The sequence below is a fragment of the Astyanax mexicanus genome, chromosome 7 (assembly GCF_023375975.1).
Source record: "Astyanax mexicanus isolate ESR-SI-001 chromosome 7, AstMex3_surface, whole genome shotgun sequence".
NCBI classification, from domain to species: Eukaryota; Metazoa; Chordata; class Actinopteri; order Characiformes; family Acestrorhamphidae; genus Astyanax; species Astyanax mexicanus.
Genome location: NC_064414.1, coordinates 55,031,119 through 55,050,813, shown reverse-complemented (window position 1 = coordinate 55,050,813; position 19,695 = coordinate 55,031,119). Strand labels below are relative to the sequence as shown.

At 38.8% G+C, this 19,695-nt stretch overlaps 1 protein-coding gene across 1 annotated transcript; it reads left to right on the top strand.

Annotated features, from left to right (window-relative positions):
• Nucleotides 1-19,461, top strand: zfp91 (ZFP91 zinc finger protein, atypical E3 ubiquitin ligase). Its single transcript, XM_022685950.2, has 12 exons — nucleotides 1-763; nucleotides 4,761-4,798; nucleotides 5,119-5,229; nucleotides 5,341-5,380; nucleotides 6,936-7,040; nucleotides 7,375-7,461; nucleotides 8,755-8,922; nucleotides 9,620-9,670; nucleotides 11,409-11,487; nucleotides 14,456-14,570; nucleotides 15,267-15,366; nucleotides 16,513-19,461. The coding sequence occupies exons 1-12, from the start codon at nucleotides 357-359 to the stop codon at nucleotides 17,690-17,692; spliced, it is 2,481 nt and encodes an 826-aa protein (XP_022541671.2). The 5' UTR covers nucleotides 1-356; the 3' UTR covers nucleotides 17,693-19,461.
• The last annotated feature ends 234 nt before the right edge of the window (nucleotides 19,462-19,695 follow it).

Genomic DNA, 19,695 nt, shown 5'->3' with positions numbered 1-19,695 from the left:
TGGGTTTTTTGGCTTAAAGGAGACGCAACAAAGACGAGCCTGAGGAACGAGCGGGTTTTAGAGGCTCGCCGCTGTGGCTTTAAGAACTGCAAACAGTGGCTGGGTCTTTACAAATGGATTTTTTGCATAGTTATAATAAAGTAGACTAATTAAATTTCCAATTAAGGATTAAATATATGTGTGTGTTTGTGCGCAGACCGTGCGAGAGTGCGCGCAGTATGTTTGGCCGCTGGATCCCGGCCTTTACCCAGCAAACTCTCTCCATATTTTATACCTCCATATCTCAGGACATTTGCGGATTTTTGTATGATATTTAGGCTGCAGGGAGACGCGTGTTTGGTGGGTAATACGAGGCGATGGAGCCGCAGCACGGAGAGGCTCAGAACGCGGACAATAACAAAGAGGAGAAGTGTGGTCTGGACAAGGCCGCGCTGGGATCCCCGGACCACAGTGAGCCGGGCACGCCGAAGAAGGCGCTGCGAGGGCGGGGCGCGAGTCGGCTGAAGGCCCGGGACGGGGCGGGAGAGGCGGACACTAACACGAACGGAGCAGCCGGTGGTACTGCTGCCGCTTCTGCTGCTGCTGCTGGATCCGGACGAGTTCTGCGGGACAGGTCGGCTAGACCTCCTCCAGCGTGGAGGCTGAGCGAGGAGAAGGAGGAGAAGGACGAGGAGGTGGTGGAGGAGAGCCGGCGGAGGAAAGCTGCCACACCGCGGAGGAGTAAAGCTGCTGAGGCGGGCAGGGAGAGCGGCCCGACCAGACGGTACGAGCTTTAATATTATAATATTCGCTGGTTACCCAAATATTCAATGAGAAACGGCGGTGTGGGAGAAGCTGGTGAGCTCCCTGAAGGCTTTCTCCAGCTGAGTGTTTTGGTTGGAGAGGTTAGGGAGGTTGGAGAAGTTGGGGACGGGCTGTTGTGGGTGTAGGGAAGCCCCAGAGTCAGCACAGCTCACCCCTAAACCCGGACAGGGGCTGCTGAATACGGGCTCCTGGTGTCAGTGCTTTAGGGTCATTAGCTATGTTTATACACAGATCTGGAAAAAAATAATGTGACCACTATAGTCAGTTTCTCTAATTTTTCTATTTATAGGTATATGCTTGAGTAAAAGGAATATTGTCGTTTTATTCTATAAATGACTGACAACATTTATCCCGAATTCCAAATAAAAATATGGTAATTAAAAAAAAAAAAAAAAAGATTCAGAGCTTTCAGACCTCAAATAATACAAAGAAAACAAGTTCATATTCTGTAAGTTTTAAGAGTTCAGAAATCAGTATTTGGTGGAATAACCCTGGTTCTTAATCACAGTTTTTATGCATCTTGGCATCATGTTCTCCTCCACCAGTCTTACACACTGCTTTTGGATAACTTTATGCGTCTCCTGGTACAAAAAATTCAAGCAGTTCAGTTTGGTTTAATGGCTTGTAATCACCCATCTTCCTCTTGATTATATTCCAGAGGTTTCAATTTGGTAATTTTTAAGTGTGACCCAGGGGTAACCCCAGGGTCTCAGGTCTTCTGGAGGATCTCCTGCTCTCTCTGCACATTTACATTTACATTACAGTGGTCCAAAAACAAACACTTTGTCTAGATAGCTAATTAACAAGTTCTTATTAAGTTTAGTGTACAGAGATTGTACCAAAAAGTGAAGAGTTTCTCTGGTGTGAAATGGTCTTTAGGTGTAGTGAAACATAAGTACAAACTTTTGTCAAGTACAGCACTTTTAGCTGATGCTCCCAGCAGACTTACAGTGCTAGTGATGGGGGCATTATGTTACTCAAAGGGGCATTATGTTGCTCAAAGTAGCTCCACATTTCATTGGTAGTATTCTGAGGGCCTTGGCACGCATGCAAAAAAAGGTTTATACACACAGTACCTTCAGCTGGTTTTCCAGGCACCACATTCTTAAAATTAAGTCATTATATGCTGACTGAACGAGCACAAGTTAATAGGTAGGTTAGGGGAAAAGATTGCAAAATTAGTTCAGTGGGAATGCATAAGTTCCAGCTGTTGATGAAAATATCTATATCCCTTTAAACAGTGTTTTTAATTGACTAACTGAGCACTTTAAACGTTTTCAGTGCCTCGTTTTAATTGTCTTCTAATGAAGTGTGGAGCTACTTTAAGTTTGTAGATAGTGTAAAAATTGCCATTTCTTTGCATGAGCAATAGGGCTGCATCTACTGTTTATTTTAGTAGTCGACTAATCTGCAGATTATTTTTCCGATTAATTGATTAGACAACGATTATTTCTGTCATGCCCTTCCTCTCTGCTTGCTGTGGCTATGGCTCCTGTTTCTGGCTTTCACTATTGGTTTAAAATAATAGAAACAGCTGAAAATGGGATTGAAATGCCTTTCAAATCTCCAGAACATTGTCCTAAATGGGGAAGGTGCTGATATTTAGTGAGGAAAGCTGTTGTGATTGGGCACTTTTGGAGAGACAGGCCAAGTTGAGTGTTACTCATCTAACATTTTGGTTTTGTCCCCAGTAATTTGTTTCATTAACAACGGAAACTAAAATTTTTATAATCGACTTTATTATATCGACTAATCGTTGCAGCCCTAATAAGCAATGCTAGCATTGTCGTCCTGTTGGGAGCATCAGCTAAAAAGTTTGTAATCTTTATCATATTTCACTACAACCCAAGTCCATTTCACACCAAATTTCTCTATTAAGCCAAGGGTCTCAAACCTGATCCACAAAAGGAGCTGGTTTGGCTTCAGGTTTTCATATCAGGCAAGCAGAAGCTCATTTACTCTTTGTTTTTTTTTAAGGACTGACCAGCGGATTTAAACAAGTGAAATCAGGAAGTTTAGCTGCTATGTGTTTTTTGTTGAATCAGAACTTGCAGCCAGGAGCCAGTCCTTTGCAGATCAGGTATTAACCCCCTGTTGGGAGAGCCCAGTGTTGGTTGTCCAGGGGCAGTTCCCTTCAGCTCTTTATCTCTTGGACATAATTGACTTTGGTCTGACTAAACTGACAAAACCTGTAGAGCAGGGGAGTCTAGTCTTATCTGCAAACGGGTCTAAAGACTGACCAACTGGTTCAAACAGTGGTTTAGCTGCTGGTTGTTTAGATTAAAAAATGGAAGCCGAATTGACCCTTTTGCAGATAAGATTACGCATGATTGATTGTATAACTTTGCATTAGGACCAAGCTGTACACTTACACATTCTTGATAAGATGGGGATTTAAGGTTGTGTAGCTTTTTTTATTTGCACGTTTTGTTCTTACATTTTGTCACAGTGGAGGAAACCCCATACCCAGTTATTAAGTGGCACATAGCTAGATACTTTATTGATCCCAGAGGGAAATTCTAGACATCCAGTAGCAGATATACATAGTACACGGATGTTGCAAAAGAAGGATAAGATACAGTAAAAGATAAATTATAAAAGTCTTAAGTTTTTTTGTGTAATGGCGGTAGTGCTGTTAAACACAATAAAACAATAATGAACACCAGTTATAGTGCATATAGAGAAAATGATTGATGTCAGTGCAAGCACGCAGGTATATAATAAATTAGCAGTTCAAATTTGTAAAGATGTAAACAGTGGACAATAAATAAACTAGTAGTGCACAATAGGGTAAAACTATACAAATATTATAATAGGTCAGGGATGGGCAACTGGCGGCCCGGGGGCCGCACACGGCCCTCGTCATCACTCAGTGCGGCCCGCGAATAGATCAAAAATAATTTCATAATTTCATAATAAAAAAAAAAAACAAAACAAAAAAAAAACGTAATTCTACTTTTGACCGCTAGAGGGCGCTGCCAAACAACCACGAAAATTGACATTGACATCCAGTCCATTGTGAGCCAGCAGGCCAAACCACAGCTCTCTCATTAGCTTCAATAAATGTTGGGCCTCTGTGGTCTAGTTTTCTGCTATTATTGAATGAGCTATTTGCAATCAGTTTTTAAATCTTTTTTGTTCTTTGTTATAAATGAGTTCAAATGCCTTTTGCACTTTTATAAGCAAATGTTTTGTCTATGTTGCTTATGAAGGACTTGTTATAATGAACTTATTTTACACAGAGGAACTACTGTATTTGCAATCAGTTTTTTAAGCAAACTTTTTGTTCTTTGATATGAAGGACTTCCTTTTTGCACTTTTTTGAAGCAAACGGTTTGTCTTTTGCCGTATTAAAATGCATTAATATGCAGAAAATAGTTGTTGATAAATGTTGGTGCTGTAAACATACAGATATAAATTCATATAAAATTTGTTCTTATTGAAAATCATTTGTAGCGTTTTTCATATTCAATTATTTGAAGTGCGAGGTTATGTGGCCCTCCAATGGTCATGCTGAAAAAAATGTGGCCCTCTCCATCATGGAAGTTGCCCATCCCTGTAATAGGTCATCTCATAGGGTTTGTCTATTGAGTGACCAGAGTGGCTGGAATAAAAAAGTGCAGGTTAAAATTGTGATGTAATTTTTTAAAAAGAAAAATCTGTATTTTGCCTATCTGCACAAAAACACTGGAACCAGACGGCTCGAAAACCTTACTACCTGAGTGTTTTCCTAAAACACAGTTTTCAGGTTCCTAAAAATTCTTTATATAGTTATGGAGTGCTATTTCTGCTCTCTCTGTAATGAAATGCACTGTTGCTCTGTGTTCTATTGTTCTAGTATCATATTATTGTTAGAAAAACATTGATCATTACACTAACAATGTTTTATCTCAAGAATGATTGTCCGGTTGTCCTGTTGTATTTACTGTACTAATTTAAAAAAATGAATGTTGCAGGTCTGGAGAAAGCAAGGATGCTGCCAGCAACACTCGAGGTAATGAATTTCATTCTGACAGACAGTCCTATATTGTTAATATGAACCACACACTCATTCTGACAGTCTGTAATACACTAGAGAAAGTGTAGGGGGCGCTCTATAATGCTCTATAATGTTAATATGATCCACACTCTCATTCTGACAGACTGTAATACACTACAGAAAGCGTAGGGGGAACTCTATAATGTTTATATGATCCACACACTCATTTTGACAGACTGTATGACTGTAGGGGGTGCCATGCTGCACAGTATAGAAGTAATCAGTTGTTGTACAGTCTGAACTTTGGGGTAACGTCTGCCGTTCGTCTCTGGCAGCGGGCAGTGGCCGGCGGACCCAGGGCCGCGGCAGGACCCCGTCAGCAAGGACCCAGAAGAGTTCAGCCAAGGTCATCTGCAAGAGTGAACCAGAACCTGAGACCGTCTGTGGTACGATAAGTGTTTGTCCTTTAATTCTTACAGTAAAGCAGAGTTTTAAAGGCTGGTTGAAATGAATTTGTCTTTCATAATTTTATACCTTTTTATTGTGTTTTTCCACAGTGGAAACAGAGGATGCAGCTGGGAAGAGGTTGGGAGAAAGGTGGTGGACTCTATATATTCACACACACACTCACAGTCTCTTTCTCTCTCACACACACACACACACACACACAGTGGATTAGGCATATGCCAGTACCAATATCAGTAATTGCACTGATCTGATCCTTTAGTTCTAAAATACTCTGATCAGCTGTATGGCAACCAGTGTTTTATCTGGATTGGGTTCTCTGTTAATCACATGAGCTGTGATTTTATCCAGTATGAATTAGTAGTGTGTAGTATTTATTGACTGACGCACATACTGTGCTGATGGCAAGTTTAAATGTACTCATCACTGTAATGTTGGATAGAGTTTAGATTATCTGCCAATGCTATTTTTATTTTATATAAAGCTAGTTTTTTTTTGTTTTGCACAAGTTAGAATGTTATGATCACGCAGCTCTGAGGCTCCTCCACTTCTCTGCATTATGCACTTGACTTGCTGTGCTGTGTGTGTCTGTTCTTAACAAACATTGTTCTTAAATAGTTCTTTGCATCTTCAGTGTTATAATGAACAGATTTCACTCATTCAAAGAGCCTCAAACTGTTTTTAAAAAGCTCAGTTTTAAAGCTCTCCTTATTAAAAAAAATGGGTTTAATTCGGGCTTGGGCTTACAATGAAAGTTTATTGGGAGGTTTGAGTCGGGCTGCGGTAGAACGTTCTAATAAGCTCTAATACTGGACTCGCACAGTGATCTGTCAGTTCAGGCTGTGTATGGCAAAATTACAAATATACAGTATATTGTACTTCTTTGACCAATCAAATCCTACTCATACATCCAAACAGTACAAAAAATGCAATACAACCGCAATTAATAACTTCTAACTTATTGTCTTAATCTTAATTGTATAATGTTTAAATATGAATTATATTTTGAGTGTAGTTAGCACTAGCAGGAGTAAACATGAGGTAACTACATGGCCGCCATCCACATGGTTGGGCACGTGCTTGTAAACGCACATGTGGAAAGCGGTGCACCTCAGTCCAGCACAGTTTTGTGCGTACATTTCCAGTTGCAGCCATATTCACACTTTTAATCCCATACTCTTATGTTTATTTTATTTAAAACACTATTATTTACCTTTTAAAAAGCCATTTAAATGTCTGAGGGCCGATTACAGTTGTTTTGCTGTTTTGCTCGAGTTTTGAGAGCTCAGGGCTGACTCAGCTCTTGATCGGTCCGGACGTGAATCAGCGCAGCTACGAACAGAGTAGTAAAGGAAACTATTTTAACTGTCGGAGTTTTTATAACCAAACAGATCCTATTTTCTCCTCCTCTTTAACTCTTTAAAATCTTTCAATAAACCGCAATAAAAATTGGAACTGTGGTATAATCACAATAAAACATGTATGTTTTGTATGTTGTTGTATTGCTAATCTGTTGTATTGCTAATCTGATTAAAATAAATACAATAAATGTTAATCATGAAGGTCAGATATTTACCATCTCACTTTTTTACTAATTAATAAGCCATAAGGCATATTATCACAATGTTCTGTCTATATTTCTGTCCTACTTTAACACTGCCTACGTTTGGCTTGCTTTGTGTTTCAGTTCTGAGAGGAAGGTGGAGGGAGAGGAGGGTGGTGATGGAGCTGAGGTAGATCCTCTGTTTGTAGACGATCTGAAGGATCAGAACTTCCGGCTGCAGGTTCAGAGGTACAGTACTGCACTGTATACAGCACTGCAGATTTTACTCTTTGATTAAGTGAATTTAACAGGGAGCAGTGACCAGCAGGTGGTGCCAGTCAGTCTTTATAATAACACTGAACTGTGTAGCAATAAAACTGCTGCTATAATTTAAGTTTTTAATTTAAAATGTAGTTAACAATTCACCTTATTGCAAAAGCTATTAGTTAGTATTTTCTCCCACTTGCACTTCTAGCTGTGTTTGCAAAATACATTATACATAAATGATATTAAATTTACTATTCAAGATTGTGATTAAATGTAATTCCTGGCTCTGATTTTATAATGTTGGTTGGTGTTTCAGTGATGAGGAGGTGGGAATCAGCAGTGATGAAGACGTTCCCTTTAGAGATGACCTGAATGACCAAAGCTACGACCCCAAATCTGAGAGGTAGATATGTGCACGTAAATTAGTGCTAAACACTCTGAATTCTGCATCTTTATCAAACAGAAACCATTACTGATATTCTGTAGCAGGGCTGCACAATATTAGACACAAATTACATGGTGATTTTTAGTTTTTAAGCTAAGTATATCTTATTATATCTTAAATACAGGATTTTTCACTAAATTATGTCAATGGTCCAGCATGGCATGATATTAGTAATATACCATATTTTTTGCACTATTAAGGCGGACCAGATTTTAAGGTGCACTATCAATGAACGTATATTTTCTAGTCTATTTTCATACATAAGGTGCACCGGATTATAAAGCACATTAAGCGACACTGGTAAGGATGCCTACATTGAAGTGAGCAAGAGTGTCGCCATGTTTCTCCTTCTAATGGGGAGTCTGGGGAAGCTAAGTAAACAAAACTGTAATTCTTGAAAAAAAAAAAAACATGGATGTTAATCTATACAGATTTCTCTCCTGAAAAATGTTAACTTGGGTGAGTAAAGCGCTTCAGTTTATTTACAGTTAGCATAGATTTTAAATATTTTCAACAGTGCAGTTAGCAGCAGCACTATCCGCAGTTAGCAGCATTTTAAAAAGCTATTAAATACCACCCGATAACACTACACTGAGGAACCCTGAGTATTCCAGTAACCCAGAGCGATATAAGCTAGAAGTTTGTCCCACATACTTTGTTTTAACACAGTAAATTAGCAGACTATAGTCTAATATACTCTGAACGAAACCTCTTGCGAAAGAGCTAGTGCTGCCGTTAGTGGCTAATGCTAATACTGCTCCAGTATCTGTGCTGGAGAAACTTCACTGAAAACTCACCCCAATAACATTGTACTTCAGTGGAGTGTCTTTACTGCTCCTTAATACCTAACTGGTAGAATTCATACATAAGGAGCACCGGATTATAAGACGCACTGAAGATTTTTGTGAAAATTAAAGGATTTTAAGTGCAAAAATAATTTTTTTTTAAGTAAAAAAATAGATGGCATTGAGTAGATATAATAGTTAATTGGTCAATACTGTCATGCCAAAGGAAAATGCGCATGTGTACATTAAGATATTGTGCAGCTTTGTTAGTCAGTTTAAATTAATTTACAGCTCACCGTTTCTGCCTACTAACAATCATATTACAATAATCTTATACATGTAATAACAGAGCATTTAGTACATTATTAAACTAAACTGTTTAACAGCAGGAGTGTAAGGGAAGTATTCTAACTAACAAACTGTCAATCTCTTCTCCCTCTCTTTCTGTATCTCCCTCTCTCTGCAGTAACACTCCTAAATCCCGGCGTAAAGCTCCTCCCAGGCCGAGAGAGAAGAAGGAGAAAGCAGCCGTGGTGGAGAAGGAGAAGCAGGTGCAGGCGGAGGTGAAGAAAGAAGGAGGAGAAGGAGTGGATGTGAAACAGGAGGTAGCAGAGGGGGCGGAGCAACCCAGGAAGTGGGTATCATTTTCTATTATCATATGAATAAGATTTAATATTTTATTAATAGTTTTGTTGTTGGGTAATTCAATTTTACATTCCTTCAAAATCACTTCATGTGTGACGTACAGTACTGGACTAAAGTCATTTTTTTTATTCTCCTTCACATAGTAAATGAATAGTGAAGTGATCCAGATTATGAACACAATGAATCATGTAGTAACTTAAAAACAGTGTTAAACAAACCAAAATACTTTTTTTCTTTTCCTTGGGCGCTCCTAATTAAAGCCAGTTTCATCAGTATAACGTTTTTGATGGTCTTTGCGACTGCATTTGAGGAAACTTTCAAAGTTCTTTCAAATGTTTAGAATTGCCTGAACTTAGTCATTTTTTTTTATTTAATTACTGGAGAATTTATTCTCATAATCTATATTAGAACATTACTCAAATATTCACTATTCACTGTATACCTGTAACTCTACCTCTTCACTACTTTACTTTAACTGATGCTCTCAAACTTTAACATTAAGCTGACTGAGAAAGCTGACACTATTAATGAATATCTATTTTCTGGTCTATTTTAATACAAAAAATACGGTATCTCTATTTTTTATTTTTTATTTTTTGAATTTATTTAATTATATTTATTATTTTTTTTAATAGTCACCTCTTTTTTTTTTACTCACCTCTCTCTGTTTTGCTCTGGTCCTGCAGGAGAGGCAGGCGACGGAAAGATGATAAAAGCCCCCGTCTTCCAAAGAGAAGGTATAAACTCCACACTGGACACATTGGCAAACTGGTTCTTATGAAAAAAATGTCTATTTTTAAACTTTACAATAAACAGAGAATTCAATTTTGGCCTATTATTAATCTATTTCATTTATTATCATTTATTATTTTCCAAACAGAAAACTGATATTTTAATATGCTTTAAAGAAAGCATATTAAGCATATATTGTATAATATTAAATATCAGTGTTAATTTGAAACAACAAAAACCCAGCATGCCTCATAATGAAATATCTGTATCTAGAATATGTGTAGGATTTTTTTTTATTAATAAACATAACAAAACTGCAGTGGATTAATTAGTATGAGATGCTGAAATGAAGTCCTCATGCTGCTTTAATTACGGTGTTTCTACAATATAATTGTGCCTGACTGTAACTGAAACCAAACCATTTCCACACAGAACAACCCATATGTGTTCTTTTTATAAATTTAAAAAAAGAAACGGGTGGTAAATTGTGTAGCAGGAATTATATTACAATATTTATATCTTATATTTATTATCTCAATATGTACAATATATTGCCCAGTCCTAGTTACAAAGCTTTTTTTTATTATTATACATTTTTACAAACCCCGAACCTGTAATACATTTAAACAATGCAAATTAAATGATTAAGAATCTGAAGCATTAAATAAAATAATATGATATGAAGAATCAAGACAAATATTAAATTATATTTTATATGGAATGTTTTAGTAATTAAGTAAGTAAATTTATTTATATAGCACCTTTCACAGACAGAAGTCACAAAATGCTTTAACAATATAATTGATACTACGCAATCTAAAATAGACAAACATAACAAAACATATAAGTTAAAAAAAGACCACAAAATACAAGACAGTAAACCTGATACATTATACAAAAGCCTGCTTAAAAAGATAAGTCTTTAAACGCTTTTTAAAAGACTCCACTGAATCGGCAACTCTTAGAGTTTGGTAGTGTTTCCCACAATTTAGAAGCAACAACCTCAAATGCTAGATCCCCACAAGTCTTCAGTCGGGAACGAATGAAACGCATCCTCATTTACTGTCCTGCCTTTAACCGTATAAGATAATTTTACTATCAAGAAAATAACATTTAAAGACCTTTTATGGAAGAAAAAAACCCACCAGGGAAGATTTTAAAGTTTTTATCACATCTTAACCTCAAACATCAAATTTAATACATCTAGTGAATTACATTTCACTTATCATACGATAACCTTTGAACAACTGTACTCTATCTAGACATATAAAATTAAGTATATGCCACAAATAGCCAAATTTGTGCTGAAGTGGAAATAAAACTCAAAAAAAAAAAAAAAAAAAACCAACCAACCTATCGGGAATAAGGAACAGACAGCATGTTTAAGTTACTTAACCTAAGAGAATATACTGAAACGTGTGGGTGAAGTTAATCAGATATATACATGAGAGTCTGGCCATGTAACGCTCTGTAAGTAAGGGTAAGAATTTTAAACTGGATCCTTTGCTCCATCGGAAGTCAATGCAGTGATATTAGTTAATAGACTTATATGAGATTGTTTATTTGACCTAGTTAGCAATCTAGCCGCAGCATTCTATATTGCCCGCAAGTGATTTCGAGCAGACACGCTAAGGGAAGAGAAATGTACATTACGATAATCAATGCGAGATAAATAAAAGAACAAATAAGCATCTCTAGATTTTGTGCCCGTTGGATGAGTGGTACTGTCGTTCTGTGCTGCAGGAAGAAGCCCCCGGTGCAGTATGTCCGCTGTGAGATGGAAGGCTGTGGGACGGTTCTGGCTCATCCACGCTACCTACAGGTTTGCATCATCAGATCCTTTACAGAACCTTAATTTGTCAGATTGACTGGAAGTGATGAGGCATTTTTAACAGAGAGTTTTAAATAGTTTTTACAGAAACGGTTCTTATTGTAACTCATCACTCCTGTTTAGAATGACCGCTGTGATGATGGGTGTCTGTCTCCCTCTGTTTACCATCACAGCCCACAGAGTCAAGTCAACTTACCAGAATAATGCTTTAAATAAAGCCAGAGGGGGCGGAGAGTTTTCTACAGCAAGCTCTGAAATTTAGCCCAGCTCATGGCTTTAAGGAAATGGGTTTTTGTGTATATACATACACTAGTGCATCTAAAAAAAATTGGAATATCATTGGAAAGTTACTTTATTTCAGTAATTCAGTTCAAAATAAGCAACTTGTACAGCTCTGGAAAAAAAATAAGAGAGCACTTAAAAAATTATCTTATTATTATTATTATTAGATATATTATATATTATTAGATAATTATCTAAATTATCTAGTTTCTTTAATTTACCAAATTGTAAACCTCTGGAATATAATCAAGAGGAAGATGGATGATCACAAACCATCAAACCACCAAACTGAACTGCTTGAATTTTTGCACCAGGAGTAAAGCAGCATAAAGTTATCCAAAAGCAGTGTGTAAGACTGGTGGAGGAGAACATGATGCCAAGATACATGAAAACTGTGATTTAAAAACCAACCAGGGTTATTCCACCAAATATTGATTATTTCTGAACTCTTAAAACTTTATGAATATGAACTTGTTTTCTTTGCATTATTTGAGGTCTGAAAGCTCTGCATCTTTTTTGTTGTTTCAGTCATTTCTCTTTTCTGTAAATAAATGCTCTAAATGACAATATTTGTATTTGGAATTTGGGAGAAATGTTGTCTGAAGTTTATAGAATATTTTTGTTTCAGATATATTCTATAGATGTATTACGCACAGAGTGATCTATTTTAAGCGTTTATTTATTTTTCTTCAATGAAAACCCAAAAATCAGTGTCTCAGAAAATTAGAATATTTGGCAGTGTGGGCAGTGTGCCAAGTCCTGCTGGAAAATGAAATCTGCATCTCCATAAAAGTTGTCAGTAGCAGAGGGAAGCTGTAAGATATGAAGTGCTGTAAGATTTAGTGGGAAAACAAAACTGCACTGACTTTAGACTTGATAATAAAACACAGTGGATCAACACCAGCAGATGACATGTCTCTTTATCCAAACCATCACTGATTGGTGGAAACGTCACACTAGACCTCAAACAGTTTGGACTGTGTGTCTCTCCACTCTTCCTCCAGACTCTGCTCCCTTGATTTACTTTAAATGAAATGTAAAATGTACTGATGATCAGTGATGGTTTGGAGAGACATGTCATCTGCTGGTGTTGATCCACTGTGTTTTATTATCAAGTCTAAAGTCAGTGCAGTTTTGTTTTCCCACTAAATCTTACAGCACTTCAATGCTGAACCTCTGCTGGCAACAATTTTCTATGGTAATGAGCTGTTTGTCACTAAAACACAAATGCTTGTTTCATTTAGTAATTAAGTAAATAACTAGTTGCAACATAGCTTACACATAGCTTAAACACAAGCTCAGCAAATAGTATTTAATTATTACACAAAACACATTGACTTTTATAAGGTTTCCACTATACTGTAAAATTCCCAGTTCCTCATCACTGCACAACCAGGTCAGAGTTTGATTTCCAAGTTTCCTCAGTTATAGTTGTTTTCAGGGCCTGGCAGGGATGACAGGGGAGACGAGTGTGGATCTAGTAATGAGGCTTTATTAAAATGGGACGATACAAAAAGAGGCTAAAACGGGCAACAAGATCCAAACATACAGCAAACAGGATCATACCAGGGGAAGCTAAATCAGTCCAGGGTTAATAGTGATGTTAAACTTAAAACTGAGATTCAAACTGAAACGATTCATTTAAATCAGTGTTTTGATTCACTGCTTCCAAGTCCGTATTAAAACAGAAAAAGTCAGGGGATCATCCCAAAACAAGTTTTGTTACGTCACAAGTTTAAAATCTTTTCCTGCTTTTATCCCCAAATGTTTTTAAAATTAGAGTTAAAAATCGAATGTGTTTGCTGTCAACATGACACAACATTGCAACACTTTAAAAGTAATGCAAAGCCTTTTAAAATGAACTTTTTTTATCACACACACGTTGCATTTGCTTTATTATTTATTGATATTAATCATTTATAACCATTAACATGTGTGAAATGGAATGACTTCAAAAAAGACCTGGGTTTGCTGTTGGGATCATATTAAAGTAAATCTCACAAGTAGTACATTTCACAAGATCGAATCTTTTTCTGAATGAATTGGGTTATTTAATCTCTCAAATGCCCCACTTTTGCCATCACTAAGGGTCGGGACATGGCAAAACAAGGGTAAGAGCTAGGCAAACAATTGTAAATGGTAAACAGGAAAAAGATCATACACAGAAATACACAATAAAATTTAATGTGCTGTATGTCGGACTGAACCATAACAGTACTCAGCAGGGATGCAGTGAAATGAGGTGCGTGTATATATATATATGGCTTGGAACAGGGGGAGGAAACAAAAATCAGTTGATGCGGATCAGGGTAGGGTCATGATCATGTGTGTGCATGGTATCAGAGTCCAAGTAATGCATTCTGGGTAGTGGAGTTTATAGGTAGTAGTTTGCTCCCAGAGACCATGACAGGTCTCATAGGCCTGACCGAAGCAGTAAGAGTGACTTTTGTCCTGTTGAGTCAGATGTAATAATGTAAATAACATGTTATAATGCTCAGAATGTTTTAAACTGCAGCCGAAACCATAGAATGATCTCAGTAAACCCAGCCTCAGACTGTAATTTCTAAAGCAGCTCTACAGTACCTAACTGTCCGTGTGTAGGAACCTCTGAGAGGGTTTATAGACGTCGTTCTTCTAATCCTCTAATCCTCTCGTTTTTTTCCTCCCTCTCTCACAGCATCATATTAAATACCAGCACTTAATGAAGAAGAAATACGTGTGTCCTCATCCCTCCTGCGGCCGACTGTTCCGCCTCCAGAAACAGCTGCTGCGCCACGCCAAACACCACACAGGTTCAGCATCACTTATCACTTATCACTATATTCACACTGATTAAGTATCTACATTTCTGGAGTTGTTTTACTTCAACAAGATGTTAATCTGGCAGCATCTGAAGATGATAGAAGTCAAAATTGTAACACGCCTCTTTTCGTTAATTTTTATTTCATTGTAAATTTAATATTAAAGACTAAATTAAAGCTCTACAGAAACACATGCTGAATTATTTTTAATAATAAGCCAGAATCTGTTTTCTACTTTAGATTTTTCTAAGTATCAGATTTCTCTTTGAGGACAGATCTGAAGACTCTTATCGGGTATTTTAATCTCAGGGTCTTCATGAGGGAGAGTCACCTGGAATAGTTTTCTCAGCGTCTTGAAGGAAGGAGTTCCTGGAGGTGCTGAACAATAGTTGCTGCTTTTCCTTCAAGCTGTGAAGCTCCAGCTCATCCCAATTAAATCACCTCAAACCACCATCTCAGTTCATCAGGTTTAGATCAGGGGATTGATGTGTAGGAATAACACTTTTTTACTGTTTAATAGAATTCGTTTTTATCTCTTTAATATTAATCTACAATGTAGAAAATGCATACATTAAAAAAATAAGAAAAACATTGAATGAGAAGGTGTTCCAAACTTTTGATTGAAGTAATGTCAATGGTACTTCTGGGGTGTGTGTGTGTGTGTGTGTGTGTGTGTGTGTGTTGCAGATCAGAGAGACTACATCTGTGAATTCTGTGCTCGTGCTTTTAAAAGCTCCCATAACCTGGCTGTGCACCGCATGATCCACACCGGAGAGAAGCCCCTGCAGTGAGTTAATCCCCCCCAGTACAGTAACACACACACACACACACACACACACATACACACACCCCAACGCACAGCACATAATGCCTCAGCTTATCCCCCAGGAAGCACTGATGTTCTCAGTCAGTCTGCCTGCTGTAGCTGTGACCCGCAAATCTGTTCACCTCAGCATTTTACTGCCTGCAGCACACTCTCACCCTGCCTGTGGGATCAAATCACAAATAAATTATATTCTAATAATTACAAAGGAAGTGGAAGAGGACTTTCACAGGCCTTTTTTTACCAAACAAACTTAGGAACTCTGGTTGTGGAACTGTTTCTGTTCAGGCTGATAAGAACCTTGGTGCTTTTCAGTGAATCGGCCCAGGTTTGCACCAGTTTTAGTGGTGTCAAGGATACGTTACTTACTCTTTCTGTTATATCAGAAAATGACTTCAAACTAAAAGAGGGAGACGCAATGTGGGTGAAGGGGTGTAAATTTATTAATTACCTTTAATTTTAGAAAGTAGAATGGTGTATTTCACTAAAAAGCTAAAAAAAGGACCTGTATATTTCCATTTCCACACAGTAAACAGGGGTTTGGGCAGTACCGTTGTTGTGCAGAATTCAGCACCCCCGCCAGGAAATGCACCCCCTCTCGGGAGCACGCACTCGCATCTTTTTGACTTTAACTTTTTTGAGAAAATGAAAATGCGTAAGATACTTTTCTAAGCTATGCTGATTCCTTAAAAATAATGAAAAATATTCATGTCACCTGCAGCCTTTCCTGTGCTTTTCTTGGCGAGGTGCTGAATTCAGCACCATAGTAGTCTTCTTGATAAAAGCGCTTTAACTTTAAGAAATATGCTTCAAAAGGGGGTACTTTTCTTAGCAGAGGTGCTGAATTCGGCACAACACCGGTCAAACTTTTCACTGCTTTCTGCAATATCTACATTTTACAATAAACTACTTGCCTAACTTTAAGTACAAAAATTAGAATACTTTTGTACTTCTATTTAAGTGTGGAGCTTAAAGAACACTTCAACTTCTACTCATGTCTGGGTCTCTAGTACTTCATATACATGTCTGCTTTAGTACAGGATTAACTATATTAAAAAATAGTCTGATTCTGTTCTGTCCTAACATTTTTCTCTCCTCTTCTCCCTCCAGGTGTGAGATCTGTGGCTTCACCTGCCGCCAGAAAGCGTCCCTGAACTGGCACATGAAGAAGCACGACGCCGACGCCACCTACCAGTTTTCCTGCAGCATCTGCGGCAAGAAGTTCGAGAAGAAGGACAGCGTGGTGGCGCATAAAGCCAAGAGCCACCCGGAGGTCCTGATCGCCGAGGCTCTGGCGGCCAACGCCGGCGCCCTCATCACCACCCCCGGAGCTTTACTGGAGGCCTCCACCGGCCACCTGCGGACAGAGCAGATCCAGGAGGTGCAGGTGGGCTCCGTGCAGGTGCCGGTGAGCCAGGTAGCCTCTCTGGCGCAGGTGGGCCACGTGGGCCCTGTGGTTGTGGTGGACACGGACCATTCCCTCCATAACATGCAGCAGGTTCCTGTTACTTTGGCCCTGACCACTGCGGAGGAGGAGCTAGGTAGCGGAGCTACGTCTCTGCATACGACCTCCACCACGCACGCCACGCACACCCTGCAGGCCCTGCCGCTGCATTTCGTCCCCACGCCTGTTTCCCAGCAGCAGCTGGCACCACAGCTGCCACCGCCACAGATACAGCAGCTGCCACTTCAACACCCGGCTACCGTGGCGCAGCAAACCGCCGCACTAGTGCAGCCGTTACCGGTGCAGTCATATTCCACGCAGCCGCAGATCCTTCACATGACCTTCCGGGCTGTTCCTCAGCAGCAGCATCAGCATCAGCAGCATCATCAGCAGCAGCAGATCCAGCATCAGATCCAGCAGCTGCCGCTGCTCTCTGTGGCGCAGCAGCTGCCTCAGCCACAGCAAAGCCAACAAGCTCTAGTTAGACCCCTGAACGCCAGCTCGAGCCCTGCTGCCACTGCATGCACCGGCCCGATTCTCACCCAGAACCTGCCACAGAACCTACCGCAAACTTCACCGTCTGGCTGCAGAGGAACTTTACAAGGTTACTCAAGTGAAGCTCCTCCTCCATCCTCTGCTGCCGCTGCCGCCGTTTCTCCTCCACCTCCTCCTCAGGCTCCTCCCACTGCCCTGAGAGAGGTGAGAGAGGGCGGAGTCATCTGGGAGGGAAACGGCCCCGGGGAGAACGGAAACGTGGGCGGCGTTTGGGAGGCGGGAAGAGACGGTGGTGACGGGCAGGTTATGACGGACAGCTCGGGCAGGCAGATGCAGCACGGACTGATGTAGCAAAATATTATTAATTATAATAATAATTAAATAATAATAATGAAGTTCACCTTATTATATTTAATAATAAAAACTGAGGGGGAAAGAAAGGGGAGGAGACTGCTGCCTAGTGTAGCTCCGCCTCCTCTGTAGAACCTCCCCACAAAAGTTGGCAAAATATATAGGATCATATTAAATATATTGTATGTATTACATAACATAAACACAACATTAAAGCGTTTGGTAGGTTTGTAGACGTGTATGTAATCAGGGAAAGACGAGCTGTGTTTTGCGTTTTCGTTTGTTTTGTACATAATACAGTTTTAGTCCTGTTCAAATATTAATTTTTGATTTTATTTTTTTTTTGTCGTGTGTGTTTAAGTTGCAAAGACTTTCATAACTCAGTTTCATGTTTTTCCATATTATTTTATTATTTTCTTTTTTAAATATTTCTCTAAACACTGCACCCATGTACTGTGTATATACACACAAAAAAACACACACCCACACTCCTAACAAACTATTAATAGAAGTATAGAAGTGTTTTCCTATTTTATAGTGAAACCATATGGGGGGTATTTATTAAAGCAAGACATCTTAGAATATGTAAGACGTGTGTCTTAGTCCCTTTAGTTTGTGAGTCTTTAGACAGAAATGACTTCAGAATTAAATCAGAACATTGGGAATTACAATAATTCTGAATCCTCGAATTTAACTTTTAGTAGTTAAAGGTTACATACACTCATTGACAAAAACTATGAATAAATAAATAAATAACACACCAAGAAGTTGATTTTTATTTTAGTAATTTATTATGTAAATGTAGTAATAATATGTTAGAGTGAAAGGATGAGTTTAGAAATTGGAAATTATTCTCTATCTAGTCGCTGGATATAAGATGATATAAGATTGAGAGGGTTGGGTTTGGAGGTTCTACAGGTTCTGTGTGGATCCTGCAGCACATTTGCCCACAGATGTTGCTACAGCTGGGCCTGTAGATCCTGTAGCTCTACACTCGTAGGTTGAAGCTGAAGCTGCAGAGTCCCAGCTGCTCCATAAATGCTGGATTGGTGATAAATCTGGAGATCTGCAGGACGAGGAAGTGCTGTAATCTGGTGGAGACTGTGTTCCTGGGAAACCCTTGCTGTGTGTGGGTGAACATTATCCTGCTGAAAAATGAAAGTTCTGCAGGAGAGAAAGCAGCAACACTATTCCTCCTATCACTACCAATGATCTGGGTTCTCTCCCCTCTCAAATGTCTTTAAGGCATATCTTACAGTGATTGATCTCTCACCAGGGGGTACACTGCCCAAAATGAGCTTCTAAAAGCCTGTATGATTACAGACCAGATCTGCATGGTGAGTTTTTCAGCAGCATATGGTGTGCTATTTTTTTTATTCTTTATTTATATTTTTGTCAATGAGTGTATGTATACAGACCCAGGCTTTATTAATGACACTCGGGCTAAGGCGGATATTGATACGGATATTGATCCCTATTGTTAATACATTAACCTGATGATGATAAACGCTAAGGTCAGATGCAACCAAAGAGGTCTGGGAAAGCAGCTTCAGGAACCCAGACACAGAAAGAAGTAGCCGCAGCAGGAAAGCTGCGCAGAAATCAAGCACACTGGTACTGTAACGTCTTCACTACAGCCGTTCCTCAAGCTCTCCACACCTCAGACCTGGGCTACAGAACCAGACTTCTTCAGATTTAACACCATAAACATCTGCAGAGTTTCTCAGTCTCACAAAATAAACCCAATAAACGTTACTACACTCCTCTTCTACAGTCTCTCCCTCTCTCTCTCTCTCTCTCTTTGTGAGGAAGGTTAATATTAATATACTCTTTATTTATAGCTGCCTCTTTAATGAATACCTGCACATTTATATAGGGATGTATATAATCTTTTTGGGAATGCACTAAAATTAAATTTTGTTTTCATTTAGCTGCAATGCTAAAAGCTGGGTTTAAACAGGTTAAAAGCCACAATGCTAACAGATACAGCTGGATTAAAGCAG